General features: G+C 42.5%; 2 protein-coding genes across 2 annotated transcripts in view; both read right to left on the reverse strand.

Annotated features, from left to right (window-relative positions):
• The window catches only part of dbpb (D site albumin promoter binding protein b), a 9677-nt gene extending 9311 nt beyond the window's left edge, over positions 1-366 (reverse strand). Inside the window, exon 1 of the mRNA XM_028580151.1 lies at positions 1-366. This exon is cut by the window's left edge and continues 728 nt beyond it. The gene's annotated coding sequence lies outside the window, so the exon portion shown is untranslated.
• A 2023-nt stretch (positions 367-2389) lies between these two features.
• LOC114557096 (uncharacterized) lies at positions 2390-11645 on the reverse strand. The gene is given in 4 exon segments (XM_028580388.1): positions 2390-4385; positions 4387-8893; positions 10774-10886; positions 11290-11645. Coding segments are annotated over 2 exon segments (4659 nt in total). The 5' UTR covers positions 8445-8893; positions 10774-10886; positions 11290-11645; the 3' UTR covers positions 2390-3784.
• Positions 11646-14582: the final 2937 nt, after the last annotated feature.

Below are 14582 nucleotides of genomic sequence, written 5' to 3' on the forward strand. Positions count from 1 at the left end.
AAGAGACACACCTACCCTCGTGCCACACCTAGAGGACAGCAGGCTGTTTGTTTTGTCTGGCGGGTACAAACACTGTGACTTCTACTGGGTTGTTCATGCTGCAGCAATCACGATATACATGAGTGTTAGACTTAGTATGACGAGTCCCCTGGTGTGTGACTGTCTTTACACTAGTAGACCTTGACATCAGAAATAACTAATTTATGTATGGTCAGGATTAGCGGCTCAAACCTTTGCACATCTCTATTAAACCATAGTTTGGGCTTTCTGTAAAAATCAGGTAGGCTAAGTGCAGCATGGCTTTTCCAGTTCCCTTGTAATCCAAAGAAAACGTGACTGTGCCGTTTTTTCAGGCGAGAGGAACGCTTCAGCACGTTGCCTCCCGGCGTACAATAGCTGTTGCGGCTCACGTGTATGAGGCACGCGGAGACGATGCCTGGCCGCTCGCTGCTCTCACTCCAATTGGCTTTGGAGATTCGTCGCTCCGCCCACGACGAGCGCCTATTGGACAGAAATAGGTCGAATAAACCCGCCCGCTCGGATTTCCCCCAGAGTATGCCACTGCCGCGTGAGACCAGTTCGAAACACAAAAAGCGCGAGGGCAGTCTAGTCTACTGTACAGTTGCAGGGAGAGCACATGCAAACCATAGCGCGCCACAGGAGTTCACCTCTTTGTTTTGTTTTCCAGAGTTGGACATGTAGAGGTTGACAAGCAAATAGCTGACAGAACCTTCAGCTCCCAACCCACAGAGTCCATATGAATATTGTGCACTAAATGTGAATACTAAATGCAACAGTGCCGACAACTGTGTGTAGGGGTTTCTGGGCCCCTTCAGTTAACACAGTCCTAAGACCCCCTCTGTTTTTCTTTTAAATAAAACTATCCAACTGGAAGTTTGGTCCAGCTGTGGGCCCCTCAGATCGTAACCACCTGGGAAAATAACAGTGGGTATGAATCATCATATTTTATGTATGAAAGCAAGACAAATAGATTTTATCATCGATCTGAATGCAAACACATACCCTTGTGACTTTAAAGTAATTTCAACAACATCCTACTATTAACTCAACTATCACTTCAAGGTCTAACTGCTAGTAAATCACAACACTGTGGTTGGTGTCACTCATTGAATTATCGAAGACTTGGATTTTTCTGCGGTGAAATCATTGATTTGGAATCACACACAGGGCTACAGTAACAAATGATTTTTACTATAGATAATTTTCTATAGTTCACACAAATGCAAAATTACATGCATTTAATTTGACCCTTAAACCACATTAATTAATCAGTGAGATTACAGAGTATAAGTGATAATTTGTGACATTAATCTTGTAGTAAACAGCAGGCAGGCACATAATTCACACAGCCATACAACACTCAGCCTCTCCAGTCCACCCCCTATCAGTGCAAAAATCCATGTGACTGCCACACTCATCCACACCAGGCCAAGAGTACAGTACAGTATAAATGAGTTGCTTACTGCCATCTTGTGGAGCTAAGAGTGAGAAGTTTTACACAGCCATTTATTTCAAGTAAAGTGATAATATACTGTACATTTTAATTACGCTGAAGTAATCTGGCCAATCACAATGGCAAGCCTAAGAACTTTAATGAAATGTATTGGTATATCACAGTGGACAGTACTGTCTGCTGTGTAATCCACCATCTCCCAGGACCTAAAGTGGACATCCAACATACACACCATGAGAACAGGGCCCAGTAGAGGATGCACTTCCTGTGCCAGTTCAAGAAGTTTAACCCGCCTCAGGAGCTCAGTTCTACACTGCACAGAACAGTTTGTTCCTAAAGGCCGTTATTCTGATGAACAGTTAAATCCATCAATAACCCTGTAATACCAACACATCCACTGATCCCATTATAGAATATAATTTTAGTTTTTAATAAACCAATTTTATATTATGTACAAATCCTACACGCTGTATATACAGTATAAAGACATGTATGCATGCACATACTGTACATAATCATCCAGTCCATGTATATCCATTCAGTATTTATTTTTTTTGCACTATATGTATAGTTTACAACTTACAGAACACTTGACTTTCATATAAAGGTTTTATTTTTGTTACTGTTCAACATCTGTGCTTTATTTATATAATAATTTAAATATACACCTATGTTTTCACCTTGCTACTTGTGTGTACATAGTATTCCTGTCTAGTCTTTACCTTTTATTTGTCCAGCTTTGCTGTCTTGTTCCTAGCTGTTGTCTATTTCTGTGTACATTGAGTGATGTAAAAACCAAATTCCTTGTATGTGTACACATACTTGGCCAATAAAAGGGGATTCTGTTTCTGATGCATCCTGAAAACCATTTAATCCAGAGTGATATGAAATTCACATAGGACATAAAGCTAAATTTAATTGTAAAACTTTAATACTGACTTTGGTAACGGTTACAACGTACTCGTGACCACCAGTTTGTACCATCTTCTGGATATTGCAGTGGGTAACTTTGAATGAGAAATAAAAGGAAAACAAATGATTACACTTAAGGTTTATTAATTGCTGAAATATAATCAACTACTGACTTCTCAGTAAATAATGTGATATAAATCTACTAAAACTATAATTTTTCTTCAGAAGAAAAAAAGCAAGGCTTGACAGGGGTATGAACATTTCATGTGAATAAAGTGACATGATGTACTTAAAACGTATTTTTCTTTAGAAGAAAAAAAAACAAGGCTTGACAGTAAGAATATGATTGCAAATCAGCAAAAAGTAAAAGGGGTTAAGTATAAGATTGGCATGAAGACTGATTGGGTTACACACAAATACATGGAATATTAAATTTGTTTCTATTACGATAGGTCCTTGTCTTTAAACACACCGTGAAGTACTGTAGAAATAATCACTGCTAAAAAGAGCATACAAATAACATGAGATAAACATGTGTTACAGTCCACTTGTTTAACCTATTTTCAATCTCTTGGTATAAAAGCTACTGTAGGAATATCTCAAATAAATGAAGGAAAGTAAACATACTAAGCAAGGCTTTTTGTAAGTTTCGTACATTTTGGCAGGAGAGGGATCCTTGAAATGCTAATTACCAGCAACCTTGACAATTTATCTATGTGTGATTCAATTACTAGGGAATATAGAGCAACTTTCAAATCAAGTTTACCACTACAAACTTCTGGGGATATACTGAATAAACCATCACATACTGTAGGAGTTATTTCACAACCTCAGCAAAAAAACTTGACCAGAGAACAAACATGCACTGACGAACTATCAACAAAAGTTCTTTGTCCTCATGTCCCTACTCCTAATAATATGCACTTTACATTAAAAAAAAAAAAAAATCCTCAGAGCCTCTAAGTGAACAACAACAAGACAAAGTACACAGCAGAGACGTTTATCATACAGCATGAGGTTTAGCAGGGAGTCTAGTTATGGGGGAGAGAGATACATTAGCAGGTCATTACACCTAAACTTGTCTAGTAACTGCACAGTGTCAGCCAAGCATAGTGTCAATGCACTTAGGGGGTTAATGAACCTATGAAAAACAGTCACGTCTTTGAAAACACCTTCCAATGTGATCTGGAAGAATTTCAGGTGATAGTTTATAGGATGCTCTACAGTAGTTGTTAACTCACTCATTCTAATTATCAGCAGAGTAGATGTCAACAGAGACGAGAGTAAAATGTTGCTAAAAGGCAGCATTTGCCTTTTCAAGTCCCTTTTTTTCTCACCTTCCCATTTTAGAACTGAAATACCCCCCTGGTATGCCACTTGTTTCAGATACCAGGATGCTCAGTATCTGTATTGTCCTTGTAGGTATGGTATCTCCTCCTGACCCTCTTGGGCCTGTCTTTCTCCTGGTCTCTTTGAAAGCTTCAACCTGTTAGCATCTCCTCGCTGCAGTCCTTTAGACCTGCGGCGGCAGGACACCTTGTGTCTGTAGAGCAGCGTAGCATTCCAGAAGCGAGTGGAGCAGCGTCGGCAGGAGAAAGTCCCTCTGGCACGATGGGAGGCTCGATGGATGAAGGCTGCCAAAGGCCTGTGAGACTGCTTCCCACAAACACTGCACCTGAGTCGCTCCTGAGTGGTCGAGGCTTTTTGTGGGTGTTTAACTGCCTTGTGGACTAGCAGTCCCGCTTTACGGGAAAACACAGAATTGGGGCATATAGGGCAGCCAAAGCGTTTCACAGGGACTTTGAGAGACGAGAGGATCTGCACCTTCATTCCCCCAGTGTTGACAAGCTTATACCCACCACCACCTGATCCTTCTCCTCGCCTAATTGTCAAACGAAGAGAGCCTTGTTTTTTATTCAACTGCCCTCTTATTGTACAACTTATCTTTCTCTTCTTTTTGCTTGCATCGAATCTGACTAAATCTTGGGATCCCCATTTATATTCCCTCCTGTTGGACTTTTTTTTTTTTCTTCTGTCGTCTCATTTCATCGTGTGATAACTGGATGCTGCAGTCAAGGTGTTGGTGGGACTGGGTACCTGACTGATGATGAAGATGATGGTGGGAGATATGATGATGTTGATGCAGATGATGATGTTCAGTGGAGGGCAGTTCCGTGAGGGGCTGGAACGGGGCTGTGGTGTGGAGTGTACGGCTACGGGATCCAGCTGGGTATATGTGCTCTCCTTTAACCCCGGCAGGGGAATGCGGGTGCTGGGGGGCCATGACCGTAGAGTTTGGAGGCAGAGGCTGCGAGTAAGATGGAGCGTTAGAGGCTGAAGATTGGGGTGCAGCATCATAAAAGAGGGGAGAGTAACCAGCTGGTGGTTGCGGGGGTGGCTGTGGGTGGCTATGAGTGACAACACTAAGACTCTGCCCTCCGTGGCCTTCTGTGGAAGGAGCCATCTGTAGCAGGGCATTGGTGGCAGCCTCACTCTCTGATGTTGACTGATTAACATCACTCTGACTTCGGTTGTCTCCTGACCCACTGCCGCCCTCCTGCGGGTTAGGCGGTTCAGTGCGGGTCATCCCATGCTGCGATTGCCTATGTCGAGTGAGGCTGTTAGCGTAAGCAAATGCTTTCCCACACACCTCACAGCAGAAGAGCTTTTCACCCCCACCTTCGTGAACGGTCTGGTGATGGGCGGTCAGATGAAAGTGGTGACGGAACGACTTCCAACATATAGCACAGGTGTAGAGTCGAGGTGGAGGTGGGGGCTGCGGGTGGGGTGGGGGTGGAGGCTGTTGCTGGGGATTGGTGTCTTGAGGCTTGACGTCTTGAGGGTAGGAGTAATAGGAGGTGCTTGGTGCTTGGTTCTGGCTCCTGTCCTGGGCCACGCTACATTGAGGGTTTGAGTTAAAGCTGTTAAGGTTTTCCACTGCTGGTGTTGTGGGCACCTCTTCCAGCTCCCCTTTTTGGTGGAGTTTGCTGTGCCTCCTGAGGCTCTGGGAGTAACCAAACTCTTTCCCACAGATGCTGCATTTGTAATTCTTCGCCCCAGAGTGAACGGTTTGATGCTTGCTGAGGTGAAATGCCTCTCTAAAATACTTTCCACAAACAGTGCAGTGATGGGGCTTCTCTCCAGTATGGATGCGGTCATGCCTGCGTAGGGTCTCACGGCGTGCAAATCCCTTACCACAGACGCTGCAGAGGTGAGTGCGTGGGAGGCCACTGGGCCCCATTCTGGGGGTATATTGCCTACGTTTGGGGGGCTGTCCACCAGCTGCAGGATCTTTCTTAGCTCTGGGTTTGCGGGGCCGTTTTGGTTTAGCATTAGGATTCTGTGGGTTGCTGCTCATAGCCTCCTGGCTCCCACCACCTCTGAAATTCTTATCCATATTAGATGTTGATGAAGGTGAGCCCAGAGGACCTAAACCAAGACCACCTAGTAGACCTCCTATGATGTCTCCCCTATCATCCCCTCTATTGCCACTGTTACTAGCTGCGGTTATAGCAGATATTGCATTATTGACAGAGCTAGTGACATCATCCTCTGAGTCATCCAGTAGAGAAGAAAGGGGCAGGTGGGGCTGTTGCTGCGGATGGTGATGCTGGTTGTGGCTCTGTGAGTGTGGATGCAGTGTTGGAGCCAAGGGTGCCTTTCTCAGAGCTGGGCCCGCCATCCCACTTCCACAGGGGGAGGCACCAGAGTAGCATGGAGATGGATTACCTTGAGAACGATGGTCATCATGGTAGCCTGTGTAACGATTCCGAGAGTAGTCAGTGGGGTATTTAGCATCTGTTCTGTCCCTGTCATTTGAATTCCCTCCCCTTCCAGACTGAAACAGACCATCACATCCTAAACCTGATTTTGGTTCTCCTTCCCCCACAATGATTACACCATCTTCTTCCTCAGTTTTCCCATAAATAACCCCTCTATTGCTCTGATAAGTTCCCCCTCCTCCGTTACCTCCTCCACACCCTCCCCCGACTCTGTCCTCACCATCAGATCCTGTCTTGCTGCCCCTTTGTTTGGGTCCCCTACCTGGCTTGCCGCAGGTGCCTGAGGCAGCATGGTTGAGTAGAGAGGTGCTCTCACGGAAGGCACGACCACAGGCGGGACATCGGAATGGCTTTTCCTCATGTATCTTCTCATGGCGTGTCAGTGACTCTCTACGATTAAAAGCCCGAGAGCAGGTGGAGCAGCCATATGGGCGGGCTGTGGAGTGTATAACACCATGTTGCAGGAGGTGCCCTTTTTTCTTAAAGCCTTTGCCACAATCAGAGCAATGAAATATTTTGTCTGGGCTAGGACAAGAATTGGTTGAGGGTTGGGGAGTTTCCTGGGTCGAATGGGGAAGGCTTGGGTCAGACTGTGTTTTAATGTGAATGGGGTTTGGGCCAGTAGTGGAAGAATTGCTAGTACCTGCTGTGGTTGGCTCATGCATGCGCATATGCCTGCGAAGGCTTGAAAGGTGGGGGAAGCTTTTGCCACACTCTCCACAGCTATAAACAGGCTCTGAATCAGACTCTGTGTTGTTGGCTTGCATTGAGCTCTGGTTATCAGATTTAGAGAGGTGAGAATCATTAGTAACTAGTACTGAGGCAGCAGTGGAGGAGGGAGCAGAGGAGGAGGAGGAAGAAACTACTGATGAGGATGAAGATGATGAGGCAAGAAGGGATCCACCCATATTTGACATACCAACCCCACTCCCAATTAAAGCTGGGGGTTGACCATGACTAAGCCCTCCACCATTACTACTAGTGGTGGGATTACCATGGCCATGGCCGCCGCTGCTATTACTATTGCTATCAGATTTTCTCTGTGGCAAATAGCCAGCCATAGCTTTCTTCCTCCTACTGCTACTGCCACCGCTACTACTACTTCCACCTCCACTGCTTTCCCCTTTACCATCATCCTTTGATAAAGATAAGTGAAGTGGCAAGGGGAGTGGCAAACCTGCTTCCTGCTGCATCAGAGAAGCTATCTGATTTGATGAGAGTACAGGGATGCCCTGGAAGTCAAAGCCACCCAGTGATGAGGGCTGAGAGCCTGGGTGGAGCGGGTGGTGATGGGAATGAGAGTGAGGATGAGAAAGGGTGTGAGGTGGAAGCTGTTGCTGCTGGGGCGGCTGCTGTGGACCCTGCTGTGACTGGGGAGTGGAGTGGCCATGTGAGTGAGAAGAATGCAAAGCAGGAGGCGGAGCAAGGCTAGTACTAGGCTCCCCGGCTGCCTGACTTAAACCAATCCCTAAGTGGTTATGCGTTCCCTGTTGAACAAGAAATTGCTCTAAACTAGTATTAGCGGGCACCCCAGACAGGAAATACTGATTAGCAGCTAACATGCAACTAAATTGTTGATGAAGGCTTCGTGCATCAGACTGGGCCCCAACCAACTGGTGTCCCAATGAGCTGACTGCACTGCTGCTTGAAGGGTTATTAGAGGTGGCCACAGATGTTGAAGGGGAAGGAGAGGAAGAGGAGGGACCAGATGTTACTTGAGGAACAGAGAGGCCAGGGTGCAGAGGAGGAGGGGGCGGAGGTGCTGATGTTACTAATCCTCCTAACCCCCCAGCACTCCCACTACTGCTACTTCCCCCAGCAAAGTGCTCAAAGCGGCCTACACCTGGGTGTAACTGCTCCTGTGCTAGTGCTGCCTCAGACGGGTGGAAAGAGCGCAGGAACTGTGGGTAGCCTGATGAATGGCTTGAGCTGCTGCTGCTCATCTTGCTTGACTTTGAACGAGAGCTCTGAGATGAGGAAGGCTGTTGCTGTAAAGGTGGGGGAGGAGGGGCACTCATCTTGGCAAAAATGGAGGCAGAATCAGAAAAGGCGTTACCTCTTGACCCCTGCAGGGGTCCCAAGCCAAGTCCAGACAGAAGAGCTCCAGAAGATTCAGCCTGCTGCTGCTGCTGCTGCTGCTGGAGTTGATGCTGGTGAAGTTGAACTTGCTGTTGATGCTGTAGTTGTCGATCTAAACCAAGGCCTTTAAACTGGTGGGCCTGGTGCCCACTTAACATCTCTATAATGTCCAGATTGTATTTTCCAAATTGGAACATTTCCCACTCACTGGCACATGGGGGTGCAGGGGCCCAACCTCCAGCACTAGGAGTGGCAACAGTGATTCCACCACTGACTGGTGAAAGACAAACTTTACCCTAAGGGTGCGGTTATGCTACTATTTATCCCAGCACTACTTGTATGTCTTAAATCTAAAGTTCGTCTCTCCAGATTGTTTACTTCTGGTGCGGCTATTCCCTGTTGAATATCCACTGCCCACACTCTACTTCCAAATGAGTGGGGTGGCCGGGAAGATGAGTTTATGATCAAAGGGTAAAAGTGTCTTTTAGACAGGTAGATGAGTTCCACCTAATTTCAAAATTGCTTAGAATAGTTTTTATCGAGAAGCAGTTCAAATGACTTCTTGTTTCCCTTGAGTTACAGCGTTGACATTATCCTTCATCTAAGCAAGATTCCTCATCCGTGTTCAGGCAAGACGTTCCTACAGCTGAAAAAACACAATTCACAAAGGCATGACAGTCATAGAGAGGAACAGGACTATAACTTTTAATAAAATTTAACTTACTGTGCCTTGTTAATAGGCCTTTAACCTATAACACAATGCCCCATCCATTAAGGTGAATCTATAGAAACCTATATCTGCACTGTACCATTACAAAACACAGAGATTGATCTCAATGGCTGACATTAATTCAGTTTCCTTAATTGCCAATCACAATACTTGACTGGAGAGAGTATAATGAAATCAAGTTTAGTAGAATACTTTGACATTAGGTTTTAATTTGCCCGTTTTTCTCTCTCTCTCTCTCTATTATATTTGATACCACAAATTAGTATTGTTATGTTAAGTTTCAGTTATCAGTAGTTTCTTATTCATGCTGCAATTTACCTACCAAAGGTTATATTATTGTGAGCCAATTAGCCCCTCAGTTTAAGTGAGAAACGTGACCAATATACAATTCAAAGCCCGGTTACAGTTTCTGTTTATGTAAGGTGAAGAAATACAAATCTAGACTATTTAATTTATAAGCCACTTTAACATGTTAATAAACATCTTTTATGTTTTGTAATAACTTACCATGATGTGTTTCTGCTGGATTGCAGCACAACCAGAATTGTTGCATGAATGCCAATTCTTTATATCATTAGGTTCATCTTTACTAAGGAGGCAAAAGTTACTTTCAACATTTTTACCGCCTACGCATATAGCTGTTCATTAAGGTAAATTAGTGGTGAAAGGAGACCCACCACAAAGCTACTTTTGACATAGTGACCCAATTTATGACAATATTATACATTGACTTACCAGTATCTCACACTGTATTCTGTACAGTAAAAATACAGTATACGTGGCTATCTCTGCAAGTACCAAATGTTTATCGAGGAAGACGTACAGACAGAATACATAGAGGTGTAGCAGTGTTGCATTAAAACCCACATTAGACAGCAGATGCCTCACTTTGGTTAAATGCAGGTGTGTGTGTACATAACTGATTATTTGTATTCTACCCACACTACTTACACTGGTGGCGTCCCTGTTACATTTTACCAGCTATGCTGTCACAGTGCATAGATGGAGATTGCAATGCTGCAAATCATGACTTCACTTATTGCCGCAAGGAAGTTGACAGTTTTTCCTGTCTACATTTTGTGCTAACAGAAATCTATTTCTAGCCCCATACCTCACCATACTATCGCCATTGACGTTTTTCATTTCGGTTTTAGTTTGTTTATTACCAGATAGTCACAAAGGCATACAAATATTCAGTACATTAAACAATCGTCAGTTTCATTCTTCACATAATGTAAAAATACTCTATGTGGGATTGTCTTTTCATGAATGTCAACAAAGTAATATTAGTAGTAGTCAATCACCTGAGTAGGCCAAGTGGGGGTAATTACCCAGTATCAGGTGCTGTGTAATACCTTAGGGTAGGCCAAGAGGATGACTGGCCTGTAGATATCAAGTAACAGCCATTCACATTGCATATTCTCTATAGTAGTCATAATTCATCATATACCTTGAATTATATGTATTCATATCTATAGCACTAAACTGTTTTTGTTATACCTGTACTCACTATGTGCAGTGACATTAAAGTTGGATTATATCAAATATAACCCCAGCTATCAACAATATGATGAACCTATACAATTGAATTACATGAATCCACTTCTCACTGCCAAAATAGGGAGAATAGAGAATTTAACTGTTGCGTGGTGCATTAGTCTTAAACTACATAAAAGGTAAGTTGTCGTTTGCATTAAAATGTCCCATTATTGTACTTCTGAAAAGGCTGAACGTGCACTGGCTACGGTAAAATCTCTCACTTTGAATTTCGTTTTGCTCACCTCGTAATAACTTACCGTTTCCTCTAATCGAAGCGATGAACCTAGTGGGGAGTGAGCTCCCCTGGCAGATGAGGGAGATAATCTATCGCATATTTCACCGCCTCTCATTTTAATGAAAATCACCAATCCTGTGAAGAAGGGCAGAGATGCTCAAATTAACATCAGTATCACACCCGCTGCACAATGTAAACATTAGCAGTGTCTTACAGGCGCAAGTATAACGGATGCACTCGAGGAGGCATCCTGTAATAGTATTGGCTCACATTTGGAAGAAAAAAAAAAAGAAAACATTGGACGCGCTTGCATGCAAAACTTCACGGTTCTCCTTAGCATCATATTTTACACTGGCTTGGCGTGCATAGCCATTTGGTCCCACACGCAAAGCTCTAGAAAACCACATAACCGCTGTAGCTAACGTTAGCCATCTTTCCAACCCACATTATAAAAAAGATGCCCACTGCCGTTAACATTACGATGCTGGCGTTAGCATATACATAATGCGTAACATATATTCGACAAATGTTTACCTACGCATCGAGTTGCAGATGGATGAGGCCTGTCACGCCTTCTTCTAACTGCCTAGCTAGCTATCGTCCACTTCCATTTCTGCGTGCTGTTTTCCAGTCGTTAGCCAGAGCCATTTTCACTGATGCTGAGCTGCATGAACACTTACACGGTTTCCACAAGAAATCAACGCCGACGGATACCGCAGGCGTCTCCTTGCCATTTGATTACGGCCGTTTGCGTCGACAGGGACCTTTCACTAAAGATTTCGACGGCCGAGAAAATTTGGATGGTCGGTGATAATATTTTTGGGTAAAAGTGAGTGACGTGTGCTCCCTTAACATCGGTCCTTTCCGGCCCTTGTAATATTTCCGGGTAGCACTAGCGGCGGCTGCATAGGGCTCACACACAGCGGATTCACCGTTCGGAAAAAGGGGAATCCTCTTCCACAAACGTTACACATTCCTATAATTAGTGTCTATTCCACTTCCACAACACTCTTTCCGATTATATCAAAAGTTGCAGTCTCAGTGGGAGGTTCAGGACTTCTCCCTAGGCTGCATAATGGCTAATATCTTATAGGCCTATTTTATCCGAGAAATAATATATATTTTAGCTATAACTAATAAATACATAGCATAATGTGAAAAAAAAAAAACATGTTGGGAGCTTTTAGTCTGTCTCTTTGTATTAGTTATTCAAGATCCTATTAGTTAGGGTTAAGCATAGGAACAGGTAGGTTATTGATGCATGCAGAGTGATAGAGAAAGACATATTTAGACATATCTCTATGGCTCTGGATGCATGAAAAAACAGCCAATCAAAATGAATACATTTGTATATAAATATATGTAGGCTATGAATGAATATAGTAATATGACATTTGTTAATTGTAATACATATTCTTTTACTAAAGTACGCTTTATTCAAAGGAGATGGCCTATATTTCTTCAGACAATTCTACATCCACTTTACTTCCAATTATCTGTTTACAGTCCCATTTGTTTGTTTGTCTGGATATTTTCAGGTTCAGGTTACTTTATTGGTACCCGTAGGTAAACTTGGATTTGATTCAGTCGTTATAATAACAGAGATGTGAATACTTCCAGCTCTGTGCCTCTCTGATATTTAAGGATGGCAATGGTGTGCACAGAGCATGTAGGACGCAGAATTGCTCAGGACCATCAAAGGCCCTGAACGCCTTGACTCACACTCATACATTTGCAATTTGAATATTAATTTGTCGTGTTTAATTTGTCAAATGTGTCTTTCTCAGCTCCAGTCGGTGTAATAAATTGAGCCTAATTTATGAAAACTGGGGGTTTCACTTTACTTAGCAGATATATAGTGCATTAACGGTTACAGGTGTTGGACAGTGTGGGCGGCTTATTATATTTTGAGTGAAGGCTTCATGTTTTGTCTCAGAACTGAGAAGCCACTGAACCTCCTGGTGGTGAAATGTGCATATTACAATGATTGCAATGCATCAGTGGCTGCCGTGCCTTAACCAAACATAATATTTTCCTTGCCCTTCGTGTACCTCCTGTAAAAAAAATATTTCTGTATTAGTACTATATCACCGTCTGCTCTTTTATATAAATTTAATACATCTTGTTGCAATAAATGAAATCACAGGAGGTTTTAAATATGAGCTCCATAGCCCTCACCCCACTTTCCAGTAGGTACAGTATGATGTAACTCTGTACTCAGACGGTCTAGAGCTGTGAATTATATGAAGACAAATTTGGCCTTTTCATTTCATGTTGTAAAAGCACCATTGTCCACTCCCACTGGCACTGTATAGCCTTAATGTGGCTTATACAATATCTCACATTCTGGCGATGTGGGATTTTATCAAAATGCCACTCTGTGTACTCACTAACCTATTGAAGACTAAAAGGCTTTTTGTTAATATAGAGTAGTTGCTTCTGGTTTGACCCCTTCATTTGTTTATATGATTATTTTAAAATCTCAATTTCACAACATGTTGCCGCTGACGGAGCCACTGGTCTCAAAACTGTGCGTGGCTGGTTGCACAAACATGTTATTCTGGTCTGTCATTCAGCAAACACACGTGTCATTTCAGCAATTGGCCTAAAGTGAGGTAGACTTTTTTGCAAAAATAGCCAATCTCAGGCCACGTCTCAACTGATATGTTCTTCTGTAAAAACAATCAGCAAAAAGTGCAACAAAATATTGTATAGTGAGCAATGAGAATATTTTAAATAGATTTCACCAAGTCAAACAGTCATCACTGAATTTTATGGTAAAATATCTATGTGACCAATGGCAGAATATACCAAGGTAAATACTTAAGTACTATACTTAAGTATGATTTTAAGGTACTTGTACTTTACTTGAGTATTTCCATTTTGTGCTATTTTATTCTTACTCAACTATAATTCAGTGGGAAATGTTGTACTTGTTACTCCTCTAATTACTTTACAGATTAGGATTTTACAAAATGTATGATGAGTTTGGAAAATATGAAGCACTGTTGTAGATTAAACTGCTCAACAATAGTAATTCAAAAACAGACCTCGACCAGCTTTAACAATAAAATCCTACGTACACATGAATGCATCAGTAATAATAATCTAATAATATAATTTATAATACACAATAATACTCACAGGTGTCACTTTCTGCTTTGTAAGTAGTGTTGCTTTTGATACTCTAAGTGCATGTTGCTAATAACACTTGTTAATCTTACTGCAGGACGTTTACTCATAATACGGTATTTTAATTTTGCAGGCCTAATGCTTTTACTTCAGTAGGGTATACTTAAGAAATATATACTTCCTCCATCACTGAAAATGTCTGTGTCAGCAAAAAAATTTCCAGAATACACAGATTGTCTGCTGAAACAGAGAAGTATCTCATTGGCTTGTCATGTGTTTTATTTAAAAAAAATAGTCTTGCTTTAATTGGATTGTACATTGAACTGGTCCTATTTAAGATATTCCTGTATTAGCTTTGTGCAAACAACGAACGTAGAGTATAAGCAAAGACTGAGATATTCTTAAATCTTAGATATGTGTGAGCAACCAGGCACTTGGAGGTCCACTCCTGCAAAATGCAGAGGTACAATTTTTCTCTCAGAAATTAATAATTGTAAGGCATACAGCCCAGTTTGCATATTAATATTGTTACAAGGTAAGGTGCATGACACTTCAATGTTTGTCTTGTCATTAAAAGGAGTGTGAAAGATCTAATGGTGGAGGAATATCTTAATAATATTACATACTAAGATAATATATCACTGAATGACAGAAAACCTTGGTGCCTTGGTTTGGTAAGCAATGTGCCAGAGGGGTAGA

The sequence above is a fragment of the Perca flavescens genome, chromosome 6 (assembly GCF_004354835.1).
Source record: "Perca flavescens isolate YP-PL-M2 chromosome 6, PFLA_1.0, whole genome shotgun sequence".
NCBI classification, from domain to species: domain Eukaryota; kingdom Metazoa; phylum Chordata; class Actinopteri; order Perciformes; family Percidae; genus Perca; species Perca flavescens.